A 13,547-nucleotide genomic window follows, 5' to 3' on the forward strand; every position below is an offset into this window, starting at 1 on the left:
CTGGATTCCTGTACACAGAAAGTTTGCATGGCTGGACAGAGGATTTGTCCTGGTTTCTTTCCACACAATGTCCTGCATCTGGAGCTGAACAAACAGCTGGGGTCCTGCTGTACCAACAAACTTTGGTACTGGTGCCTAGTACTGGTCTGGGTCTCTGGAGTCCACCGCCAGCTAACAACATTTGTACTCAACCTAAGCTTGAAACCTAACAGCTCAATGTTTTTTCTCCCAGCTCTACCTTAGCTGAGGACTGCCACTCCAACTGGCTTTTCCTAGTTTGCTTTGTGGGATAACATGTTATTGTTTTCATATTAAAGCCTGTTTAAATGGCTGCAAGCCAAACCATCTTTCTGTATGCCTTACTTATAATATAGGCACAACAGCTAAAGAGAAAAACGCAAAGATGACCTCAATTACTAGAGGAAGAACAATAAGGACATGACTAATGTGATGCAAGCAGCCACAGTGCCAAGTGCTCTGCTTTCCTTCTTAGCAGGCTCCCATGACAGGGCTTTCCTGGGTGCCCTCTGTGCTTGGTCTGGATGCTTCTCCAGGCAGGGATGTATCACTGACACTCCGGGCACTGCACTATGACCATTAACCTCTTCTTGTGGTCTGCTCCCAGTGAGAAGGACAACAGCCTAAGAGCTGCTCTAAATCAGAGGCCTGTGGCACTATTATAACATCACATATTCATTTGTTTCTAATTTTATTAAATTAGCTAGGCTGAGTTTTCCATGCTTTCTCATGATGAATATTTTTTGGAAAGTATACCCCACTGAGAGGCAGTTATTTCCCAGCAGGAGGGAAGTGAAAACCCGCTGTTCTGCTCCTGTTGTCATGTTCTCACATGGGTTTCATTGAGCAGACACAAAGAGGAAGCTCCCATGGGTGCCAGTGCTGGGCACCAAGACCCAGGCTCGTGGGGTCTGACTGGGTTGCAGCTATTCTGCCCCATTTTGGGTGCCTTCACTTCCCTCAAACTCAGGATTTTCTTCCAGCTTCCAGGCAGTGACTGGACTGAAGGAGAACATAGGGGATGAAGGGTCAGTGAATTATGCTACTGCTGAAAGTGGGCTACTGAGGGACTTGGCTCTTGAAGATGTAACATCCTGAAAACAGAATTTCATCTTTCCTCTGCTGCTGAGCTATTCCCACAAAACCAACTGATAAAATATCCTCCTCATCTTGCCCTAAAAGCTTATTCATGCAGAAGGGGAAAAACTAACAGAGGGATATTAGCTTTATCCTTCTGTTACATCAGTAGCTAAATGGGGTTAGGAAGCCAATGTTTCCAGACATTACATTGAGCCACAAGGCTTCATAGGTAATGGGAATTTTGCTCCTGTATATTTCATTCAAATTTATAAATGCAATGACAAATAAGCACAGAAAATTACTTTAAAAACACATGAAGGTTGCACACTGAATGTATCAGGAATTAGGAAATGGTGGTGCAAGCTAATTTTCCTGTGAAACGCTATTTATCTTTTTTTTTCTACCAGAATATTCCTAGCAGCCTACTTCACAGTGATGATTACTGCTGCATATTATCCTTTTCTGCTGGCTGACTTGAGACCCTCTAATCTGACACATCCCAAAATCTATAGGATTGCTGAAGATGTCAGCATGTGAAGCTCTTTTGCTATCCTCAGTTTTCAAAAGAAGTTCCTGATTTAAAGCAGGCTTTCAAAATCACCCTTTTTTACCTGTTTTTATCCTGCTGTCTCTGCTGATCACTCCTCCAGGTTCCACACTTATCACATAGATAGGCAAATCCCATTCCCGGTTGGATGCTCCACCTGCCACAGTCATTCCCAGTGATTCTGTGAGATCTTTCCGGACAGCCACCACCTTCTCATGGCAGGTGACAGTGTGAAGGGTGCTCTGTGATGGAGAAAACGACAACAGCAAACACAGTTTGTTGGCATGGTGTTAGGGGTTAGATTTGGTTTTGTTTTTTTTTTCTCTTCTCACAGAATTTTTTCCCATAAGTTTCCAAGAAGCTTTAATGACTACTTAGTCAAGACAAAAAGAGTGCTTGAGGGATATGGCAGCACGAAGCTACACCTATTGTTTTTGAGTCCCTGGGAGTGTCCCTCAGACGGGAGAGACGATTAGCTTTGGGGAAAGGCAAAAAGACAGATCTGGGGGAGGGGGAGGCACTCTTGCTTTCAGCGCCGAGGAGGACAGTCAGGCTGCCCTCTGCCTCTGCCTCGTCCTGGGAAAATCTATCGTCATCTGCTGTGTACCCAGGAATCCTGAACTCGTTTTCTCCAGCCTCTCCCACCACCGCCGCTGCTTCTTCGGACCTTTGAGGCTCTCCTGCTACTCTGTAGCCCTGCACTGCCTAGCCCTGCCGGGACACCCCTGCTGTTCCAGCTGCCAGCGCAGACCTCATCTCATCCACCAGCCCGGGACTTTTTTTTCCTTCCTTCCAGTTCGGCCTCTCGGAGTCCTGCAGGGGCACCCAGATCAAACTGCTCTGGGCTTTTGTAAAAGAAAGCCCTCAAGGTTCTTGGTTCTGTTTATTATTGATGCTGTAGTTGTTGTTTGTTTGTCGTTTTGTCATATATACTAGTAAAGAACTGTTATTCCTACCCCCATACCTCTGCCTGAAAGCTCCTTTAATTTTCCTTTTAATTAGAATAATTTGGAGGGAGGGGATTTGAATTCTCCATCTCTAAGGAGGTCCTGCCCCTTCCTAGCAGATATCTGTCTTTCAAACCAAGACAGACTATTGGCGCCCAACGTGGGGCTTGAGGGCATTGAGAGGAAAAAGAATAACAGTTCTTAAGTGACCTTGTGCACTGGGTATAGAAACCTCCCTAAATAGCATCATGTGGTCTAGCTTACCTTGGTTTGGGTGGCATGTGGTTGTAGCTGTGTTTCTCCCATTTGCAGGCCCTTATTTAAACATGGGCCCTATAACTAAGGCTACTGTGGCTGTTATCCAGTTTGCACTATGGGTTAATAAGGTGAGGAATTCATAGATTTTTAACTTCCTCTGGAAGGCAGGCACATAGATACATGGCTATCACACTCTAAGTGTTTGTTTGTAGAGTTACTTTAAAAATAGTACCTATTGTGAGGAAATGACACCAGGGGAAATTTTTTCCCAACCCTTTACTCAGCTCTTTGGGTCTATTCCACCAGTTTTTGAAGATTTTAAATCCTCTCTGAATGCTAATAATATCATACAATGGCTAGTATTGCTCACAGGCCTATTCTATTTAATATTCCGAAATAAGGGGAGATTGGCCTAGATAACCACCCTGATACCTACCCCAGAGAATAAAGATACTACCCTAGAGACTGAGAGTGCTGCCATGGAGCCTGACACTGCCCTAGAGACTGGGGATGCTGCCCCACCACCTGACCCTGACATAAAGCCCACCTCAAGAATGAACCACCCAGATTAGGTAGGAGTCCTGGTGAAAGAGATAGGCAAGATGCTAAAAGAGCACACTTCCCTAGTGGTAGCCTCATTAGCCCCAGCTGCTGGCAAACCCTCCCCCTGCCCTGAAGAGGAAGAGTCTGAAGGTGCAGCAGTGGAACCCACAGACGTTACAACTGTCCAGGTTCCAGCTGAACCACAGGGGCAGTCACAGCCAGCAGCAGTTGCCCCTGTGGAAAGGAAGAAATATAAGGTGAAATCAGAGCACCTAAGTGATAAAGATAAAAAAGGAAGGCCCTCACAACCCACAGGGGAGCCAGAAGTTGAGATCATCACCGAGTCCCTGTCATATGAAAATCTCCGTACTCTGCAAAAAGATGTTGCACGACGGGGACGTGAGCCTTATACAGCCTGGTTACTTAGGGTCTAAGACCTTATGAGTAGAGGTGTGCAACTAGATAGTGGTGAGGCAAAGAATATGGGACCCTTGACCCAAGACTCAGGTGTGAATCAAGTATTTGTAAGGGAGCAAAGACCCCTTCACCTTTGGGACCGGCTTTTAATGAGTGTAAGGGAGAGGTTTGTCCACAGAGACAGAATGCAGGAGCACCACCTTAGCATGCGCTAGAAGACTGTTGAAGAAGGGATCCAACAGCTGAGAGAAGTGGCAATACTGGAGGTGGTTTTTGGGAGGGATAGACAGCATAACAATGACCCCGACAACGTCAGGTGCACAGAGCAAATGTTGTAGAATCTAGCAACTAAAGGGCCATCTGAATATAAAACATTCATGTCAATGATTAATGCTGATACCAACCGAGTGACTGTAAGTTCTGTAGCCAGCAAGCTTAGAAATTTTGACAGTATGATCAGTGGCCCAATGCAGACTCAGGTCTCTGCCGTGGTTAAAGAACTCCAAGAGGAGATAAGGGAGGTGAGGGAGATGAGAAAGAACAGTTCCCATGTGGCACCGGTGCGAGCCACAGGCCCCAGAGTCAGAACCCAACGTCCTTCAGCTAGAGAGAGAGAGTACATCCCAAGAGCTGACCTGTGGTCCTTCCTGCGTGACCATGGGGAAGACATGGGAAGGTGGGATGGGAAACCCACTTCTGCCCTAGCAGCACGGGTGCGTGAGCTCAAAGAGAGAAACACTAACCGAGGGGGTTCCACTAGAATGAAGGTAGCCTCAGCCTCCCATGACCAGGCTGTCAGGTATTACAGAAATGAGGATGCTCTGTCAGACCCCCTTGAAGAAACCTCTACTATGTATACACAGGAAGAGAGTAGTAACCAGTGCTAGAGGGGCCCTGCCTCTAGCCAGGAAGAGGCACGAGAAAACCGAGTCTTTTGGACTGTGTGAGTTCTATAGCCTAGCACATCAGAGCCACAGAAATATAAATCTTTGGTTGACACCGGTTCTCAGTGTACCCTAATGCCGTCAGAACATGAGGGAGCAAAACCTATTTCCATTGCCGGGGTAACAGGGAGATCACAAGAATTGACTCAGTTAGAAGCCGAAGTGAGCCTGACCGGGAAAGAGTGGCAAAAACATCCGGTTGTGACTGGCCCAGAGGCTCCGAGTATTCTAGACATAGACTATCTCAGGAATGGCTATTACAAAAACCCTAAAGGGTTCAGATAAGCTTTTAGAATAGCTGCTGTAGAGGCAGAGGGCATTAAGAGATTGAACACCTTGCCTAGATTATCAGAGAACCCATCTGCAGTAGGACTCCTGAAGGTAGAAGAGCAACGAGTACCTGTTGCCACCTCGACAGTGCATCGCCGGCAGTATCGGACGAATCAAGATGCTGTGATCCCCATTCACAAGATGATCCGAGAGCTAGAGAGCCAAGGGGTGGTCAGTAAAACCCACTCACCCTTCAACAGCCCCATTTGGCCTGTGCGCAAGTCTGACGGAGAATAGAGACTGACTGTGGACTATCGTAGCTTAAATGAAGTGACTCCACCGCTGAGCGCCGCTGTGCCAGACATGCTAGAACTTCAGTACGAGCTAGAGTCCAAAGCAGCGAAGTGGTACGCCACAATCGACATTGCTAATGCGTTTTTCTCCATTCCTCTGGCTGCAGAATGTAGGCCTCAGTTTGCTTTCACCTAGAGGGGCGTGCAGTACACCTGGAACCGACTGCCCCAGGGGTAGAAGCACAGTCCCACCATCTGCCATGGACTGATCCAGGCTGCACTAGAAAAGAGTGAAGCTCCAGAACACCTACAGTACATTGATGACATCATTGTGTGAGGGAACACGGCAAGAGAAGTGTTTGAGAAAAGAGAGAAGATCATCCAGATTCTCCTAGAAGCTAGTTTTGCCATCAAAAAGAGCAAAGTCAAGGGACCTGCCAAAGAGATCCAGTTCCTAGGAGTAAAGTAAGAAGATAGGCAGCGTCAAATTCCCATTGAAGTCATCAATAAGATCACTGCGATGTCTCCACCGACCAGCAAAAAAGAAACACAAGCTTTCCTAGGCGCCATAGGCTTTTAGAGAATGCACATTCCCGAGTACAGCCAGATTGTGAGCCCTCTCTACCGAGTAACCCGCAAGAAGAACGATTTCCATTGGGGCCCTGAACAGCAGCAAGCCTTTGCCCAGATCAAGCAAGAGATCGCTCATGCAGTGGCCCTTGGCCCAGTCAAGACAGGACCAGAAGTGAAGAACGTGCTCTACTCTGCAGCCGAGAACCATGGCCTGTCCTAGAGCCTTTGGCAGAAGGTGCCTGGTGAGACTCAAGGTCGACCACTAAGATTCTAGAGTCAGAGCTACAGAGGGTCTGAAGCCAACTACACCCCAACAGAGAAAGAAATCTTGGCTGCCTATGAAGAAGTCCAGGCTGCCTCAGAAGTGATTGGCACAGAAGCCCAACTCCTCCTGGCACCCTGACTACCTGTGCTGGGGTGGATGTTCAAAAGAAAGGTTCCCTCTACCCACCATGCCACCGATGCCACATAGAGCAAATAGACTGCCCTCATCACTCAGCGCGCCCGTATCAGAAACCCAAATCGCCCTGAGATTTTGGAGATAATCACAAACTGGCCAGAAAGTGAAAACTTTGATCTCACAGATGGAGAAGAACAAGAGCAAGTGACACGTGCCGAAGAAGCTCCACCGTATAATCAGCTGCCAGCAGAAAAAACGTGCTACGCTCTTTTCACTGACGGTTCCTGTCGCATCGTAGAGATGAACCGCAAGTGGAAAGCAGCCGTATAGAGCCCCACACGGCAAGTTGCACAAGCCACTGAAAGAGAAGGTGGATCAAGTCAACTTGCAAAACTCAAGGCTGTTCAGTTGGCCCTAGACATTGCTGAAAGAAAGAAGTGGCCAAAGCTCTACCTCTACACTGATTCATAGATGGTAGCCAATGCTCTGTGGGGTTAGCTGGAAAGGTAGAAAAAGGCCAACTGGCAGCGTGAGAGAAAACCAATCTAGGCTGCTGATGAGTGGAAAGACATTGCTGCTCGGGTAGTCAAGCTACCTGTAAAAGTCCGCCATGTAGACGCCCACGTCCCCAAGAGTCAGGCTAATGAAGAGCACCGAAACAACGAGCAAGTAGATCAAGCCGCCAAGATAGAAGTGTCAAAGATAAACCTAGATTAGCAACACAAGGGAGAGTTGTTCCTAGCTCGATAGGCCCACGACGCCTCAGGTCATCAGGGCAGAAATGCCACCTATAAGTAGGCACGAGACCAAGGGGTAGATCTAACCATAGACAGCATTTCTCAGGTTATCCATGACTGTGAGACATGTGCTGCAATCAAGCAGGCTAAGCGAGTAAAGCCCCTATAGTATGGCGGGCGGTAGTCCAAATACAGGTATGGGGAAGCCTGGCAGATTGACTACATCACCCTTCCCCAAACCCGCCAAGGCAAGCGCTACGTGCTGACCATGGTAGAAGCCACCACGGGATGGCTAGAAACCTACCCTGTGCCTCACGCTACTGCCAAGAACACCATCCTGAGCCTAGAAAAGCAAGTCCTTTGGAGACATGGCACCCCTGAGAGAATCGAGTCAGACAATAAGACCCATTTCAAGAACAGCCTTATAGCAGCCTGGGCTAGGGAACATGGTGTTGAGTGGGTGTACCATATTCCTTATCACGCACCAGCAGCCAAGAAAGTTAAACAGTGCAATGGCCTGCTTAAAACCACCTTGAAGGCATTGGGTGGGGAGACTTTCAAAAACTGGGAGATTAATTTAGCAAAGGCCACATAGTTAGTAAACACTCGAGGTTCCACCAACCGAGCAGGCCCTGCCCAATCTGAGCCCCTGAGAACAACAGATGGAAATAAGGTTCCAGTAGTACACATGAGAAGTATGCTGAGAAAAACTGTTTAGATTAATTCTGCCTCCAGCAAAGACAATCCCACCCGTGGGGTTGTCTTCGCTCAGGGACCAGGATGCACCTGGTGGGTGATGCAAAGAGATAGAGAGACCCGATGTATACCTCAAGGAGACCTTGTTTTAAGATGAACTACCCACATCATGTGTCTGTACCCATATCTGTATGTATAGATGTATATAATTTAAGACATGCATGTGTATATATATATATATATTTTGAAAGTTTAAATTCAATGTAGTAGGTTAGTATGGAAAAAAATTCGGGGTAGATGATGTTAGGGGTTAAATTTGGTTTTGTTTTTTTTTTCTCTTCTCACAGAATTTTTTCCCATAAGTTTCCAAGAAGCTTTAATGACTACTTAGTCAAGACAAAAAGAGTGCTTAAGAGATATAGCAGCACGAAGCTACACCTATTGTTTTTGAGTCCCTGGGAGTGTCCCTCAGACGGGAGAGACGATTAGCTTTAAGGAAAGGCAAAAAGACAGATCTGGGGGAGGGGGAAGCACTCTTGCTTTCAGCGCCGAGGAGGACAGTCAGGCTGCCCTCTGCCTCTGCCTCGTCCTAGGAAAATCTATCGTCATCTGCTGTGTACCCAGGAATCCTGAACTCGTTTTCTCCAGCCTCTCCCACCACCGCCGCTGCTTCTTCGGACCTTTGAGGCTCTCCTGCTACTCTGTAGCCCTGCACTGCCTAGCCCTGCCGGGACACCCCTGCTGTTCCAGCTGCCAGCGCAGACCTCATCTCATCCACCAGCCCGGGACTTTTTTTTCCTTCCTTCCAGTTCGGCCTCTCGGAGTCCTGCAGGGGCACCCAGATCAAACTGCTCTGGGCTTTTGTAAAAGAAAGCCCTCAAGGTTCTTAGTTCTGTTTATTATTGATGCTGTAGTTGTTGTTTGTTTGTCGTTTTGTCATATATACTAGTAAAGAACTGTTATTCCTACCCCCATACCTCTGCCTGAAAGCTCCTTTAATTTTCCTTTTAATTAGAATAATTTGGAGGGAGGGGATTTGAATTCTCCATCTCTAAAGAGGTCCTGCCCCTTCCTAGCAGATATCTGTCTTTCAAACCAAGACACATGGTGACCTCTCCGACAGCTTTGGCATTTTCTATCAAAACAAATATTCATGGGAGTAACACCAAGACCCGTCCCAGCCACCTGGCCTGATGGCAGGCAGGGCTCCCTCAGGGCCTTAAGCATCTGCAGCCAGAGGTACCACCAAGATAACTGTGCTTTAATAGTTAAAGTCAGGCACTGTTCCCACAAAAAACAGACTTGTTTGAGTGCTAAGGCTAATAGAATCAAGTCCTTGAAATGTAAATAAGGAATTCGATTTTAAAAGAAGAAAAATTCTTGATAATAATATCACTAGCGGTCATCGTATTTTTGACTAGCAGTTGTGCTTATCTTGCTGCTGGCTGAGGATGATCTGTACAGCTAGTGAGGAGTAGTCCTCTTGAGTTTGAGGACTGAAATCATTGGGGACATATTAGAAGAGACATATTTCTTTTGATCTTCCAGATATCTGTGTTTCTTTGTAAGTTATGGGTAGAAATACACTCGAAGAATAAGTATTTCCGTTCAGGAAAAGAGAGGGACATTTACAATGAAGAGCCAGCAGTTTCCAGGGTGATCTTAGTGCTTATGTTGAAAGAGTCATTTCAGGACAGTCATCCTATTTCTGCCCCTGAACAGGAAAAGTTAAATACACACAGCTGGTCATGAAAAAACTAGTGCATGAATGAGGGTGAAACAAACCCACAGGTGCCCTCAGGATGGAGAACCACTGCAATGCAAGCTCCAACAAAACCTGTGAACTGACTGTCATGTTTACCATGTACTCAGTTCTTACAGGAGAGTTCAAAAGGCAAATGAAATCTAGATTTCCATGTTAATTGCTTTGCTTTCCTTAAGTATTTTGTAAGCAGTACTCCTGACAATCCCAGCCCCTCTTACAGGAACAGCATCATCCACTCCAGGCTCATATGTAATGGCACACTTCTAAATACATTTCAAATGCATATTTAAAAATCTCTTCTCAATCACAAATGTGACCTCATATTCTTAATATGCAAAAATAATCTATAAAACTCATTTAAAACCACATAAATCTCTTCTTAAAAATCCGACATCTGACAAAGACATTTTGCATTGCTTCCTGGGCCAGCAGCACAGAAAATGGAGCAGATGTATCCACGTCTCCCTAAGTGACAATGATGGACAAAGGAAGATTATGGCAAGAATATTTTTATGGGAGTACAGCAGACTATGTCTTTGATTTGTGGTGGTTTTTTTTTGAAAGTCTGTTTGGTGGAACTAATTCCACATCAAGATTTCTGTGATGTAATGTTAACAACAAAACACAGGACCCTCTAGAAGTTCAGCAAAGGGTTTCTCCATGCTTGAGCAGATGAATAGTAGCTGCCACAGAGCTCCAGAAACAAAAAGGCAAAGAGTTCAGTGGAAAGAGGATTTCTCTCAGTCTCTGTGAGAAAATCAAACAACACAGTTGTTTGGACATATTAGACCTGGTCCATGCAGAACACAAGCACTATGTCAGAGTAATTTGGCTTAGGGCTTGCAAACAAACCTAAGAATTTCTGAAGATTTTAAAACCTTCAGAAAATGCTCTGTTACAGATAAATTTTATGTTCTGATCCAGGTAAATTTAACCTTTCACCTTTGGCTTTAAGGTGGAAATATTTTAAACATAGTAGTTCTATCTTTATGCAAATTAAACTTAATGCTTCATCCATGTTTTTAACAATATCCTTTTTCCCTTGAAAAGGAATGACTTTCCATTGGGAAAAGGCCACTTCCTGAAATATGTGGAATAGGGGCACTACTAATTTTCACAAAATTGCAATCTGAAATTTTTTAGTAAAATATGAAATTTGGATTCTATTTGTGGCTCTGAGTGAGAGAGCATCCCTGTTACTTATGCAGCATACATCCAGTCTCAGATAACAAAAATATTAGAGCATTAGCCAGTTTATCACTATTTTTGAGGATTCAGCACAGAGAGAAAGATTTCAAAGTAGTGCTTGGGAACAAATTGTCCTGCTACATTTCAATGAAGAATTATACAAGTACCATTACTTGTATATTGAACCACAAAGAACCAATTTTCCTTTGAAGCTACTCTTTCCCATGTCATTTTTTTCATGGCTGCAAACAGAAGGGATTTGGGGCAACTTGACTAGGACAAAGGCAATGATGAAAGGGAAGTAAAGCCTTTTTTAATAAACACACGTAGAACTTACTCGGAGGTATAATCGATAGCAAGTAAACCGGTTAAAAGGCAGTGTTTATCAGTGACTGCATTTCAGTGCATTATCTTCTAAAAAATTGTCCTTCTCTGTCATTTTGAAGTGACCTTGGAGGTCAGGAGAAGAAAAACATAACAGTTCATCTCCTCCTCTTTTTATTTTTTCCTCCTTCTCTGCATATTTACTGGAAAATAAATATTTACAGCAGATTATCACAACATCAAAGCCATGACACGTGTCTTGCAGGCAAAAAACATGGCTGTGTCTGTTTAGAAAATGTACTTCACCTGAAGGTTAACCTGTTCATATGATCAGGAAACATTGCCTGCTCCAGCAACATTTTCTTTGCTTTAAGTATTCGACAATTCATTTGTAAGAAGTAAGAAAACAGTTCCAATTAAAAACAAGTGCTATTTAATTAATGGCAAAGCTCCCACTGACTTCAAAGGAATTGAATCAGGCCTGTTTATGTGTTACAGCCTGGCTTTGCAACCTCAGCTGCAGAAGAAAGTGTTTGTGACATCTCTTTTCTGAATCCAGGCAGCAGCCAAAACAGCTGGGGCTGTGCTTCCCCTATCTCTGTACAGAGGAAAACAGACCCATGAGACCCTGGGCAGGACCAATCTCTTGGCACACCATACACCTGGCATCACTGCCACCAGGGAAGGACATGGTCACAAGAGATGACCCTCTTCTTATCCAGAGCCTTGTGGGAAACTCGGCTGGTTGCCCTGCTTGAAAGAGAGGCATCTCCTCGTGCTGTACAGATGGAGGCTGGCTGTTCTGAGGCCCACAGCTTGGCCCAAAGCAGTTCCTGAGCCACTGCACGAGCCAGACAGCTGCTGGAAGCTAGAGTTCATTCTTGATGCTGAATACAGCCAAGGGTTGGGAGCAGTTTTCAGCCCATATATACATACATGCTCTACAGTGAGAGTAGTTTCCTTCAAAGAGAGCATTCCTGACCATCTAACATCACCTCCTACAGTAAGCTCAGGGGACACAAAACACCTTAAAATTAACCAGAATTCAAGGCAGCTAGCAATCCTCCATTAATCACACATAATAAAGCAATCCCACTGGTGGCAGTAGGTAGCAGACCCATCAAACCACACACACATAGGAGACTCCCCTGACAATGAGGTCCAGCCAAGAAGCTTTACCTTGGTTTTGGGCAGGAGCATGTGCTGCATTAGGACACTGTACAGGTCCTAGGCTTGCAAGCATTACTCCTGAACTCATGCCTATTTAAAATAAATAACATTTTTTTGTATCTTTCAAAGCCAGTTTAAGGATCTTGAATTGGAAATTATGTTCAGTTAAGCCTTCAGCAAAATATCATGAAATATTTAAACTGACACAGTCATGCCGTATAAAAGGGCAACTAACACCCCAGTAATGTTTGTATCAGACCAAAATCTACAGTGCCTGAAGCTCATTGTGTCTACCAGCTGTACTCATCTGCTGATCTACTACCAGAGCACTTTCTCTGATAGAAGCCCTCTACTATGTACACAGAAAGCTAAAGGGAGGTAGGAACAGTTCAGAATTTTCTTTTTTTGGCTGTGATCTTCCCTGGAAAATGCCCAAATGGTGGCATTGGACAGAAGCTCACAGCACTCCACCCACTGATGTGCTTTTGCAGTACTCATCTCTTGTGGAAAACTGGAAATCTCCTCAAAAGCTGTGGCCTATCCAACTAGAGAAGATTCATTAGTCTTTATAGCATTTACTCATTAGTCTTTAAAGGACTGCTACAAAGCCAACATTATGCCTTCAATCTCACAGCTACCCAAAATATTGTTTGACTTACCATGAACTCCCATCCAACACCCCGTAGTAGAGGAAGAGAAAATGAGGATCTCAGGGCAGAGAGGTCCTGTTACCATATAATCCCATGTGGTATCAATCAATTACTCAGACCAACATGGCGGAGTTAGCAGGTGCTTGGATCTTCCCTAGGAAGCATACAGTAGCAACACAAGCTAATTTCTGTCCTACACATATCTTCCTAAGGAAATCATAGCTTCATTAGAAAGTAATGCCTTGCAGATGCATGATATGTTGGGCACTACTTGGTAGTAGCTACTGAACACTGACTGTTTTCTGCTTTAGCTCCGGCTAATCTGATCCCACCTAACAAGAGCTGATTGCGACTCTGTGGAAAGGAAAAACTAAAAATAGGTAAATATATACTAGTATTTTTAACACATAAAAACACTGAATAGTGTAGTTTTAAAAGACCTGCAAAAATGGGTATATTTTAACATTTGTAAATCCAGGGGCAGACTTGCCTCCTAGCTGACAGCTGTGCACCTGATATTTGGTCTAGAGGTCCCTTTAGGACACAACTGGCTATCCATCAAGCAGGATGAACTTCAGCCCTGCCTGCACACCTCCCTGATACACCCCTGGCACCGGTGGCCAGGGTCAAGCTTGCATGGGTTTGTGTAAGTGGTGACACTCAGAGTGATTAATGTAAATTAGCCAGATATGTGACTTCAAATTTAGTGAAATAAACAAACTCAGTT

General features: G+C 45.0%; 1 protein-coding gene across 4 annotated transcripts in view; it reads right to left on the reverse strand.

Moving 5' to 3' along the window:
* LNX1 (ligand of numb-protein X 1) overlaps positions 1-13,547 on the reverse strand; it is a 243,102-nt gene that overhangs the window by 9,782 nt on the left and 219,773 nt on the right. For all 4 annotated transcript variants that reach the window (XM_063401934.1, XM_063401936.1, XM_063401935.1 and 1 more), the window contains one exon: positions 1,710-1,887. In XM_063401934.1, the coding sequence (XP_063258004.1) occupies positions 1,710-1,887 (178 nt within the window). The remainder of the gene's footprint in view (positions 1-1,709; positions 1,888-13,547) is intronic.

Source organism: Prinia subflava, chromosome 7 (genome assembly GCF_021018805.1).
Source record: "Prinia subflava isolate CZ2003 ecotype Zambia chromosome 7, Cam_Psub_1.2, whole genome shotgun sequence".
NCBI classification, from domain to species: domain Eukaryota; kingdom Metazoa; phylum Chordata; class Aves; order Passeriformes; family Cisticolidae; genus Prinia; species Prinia subflava.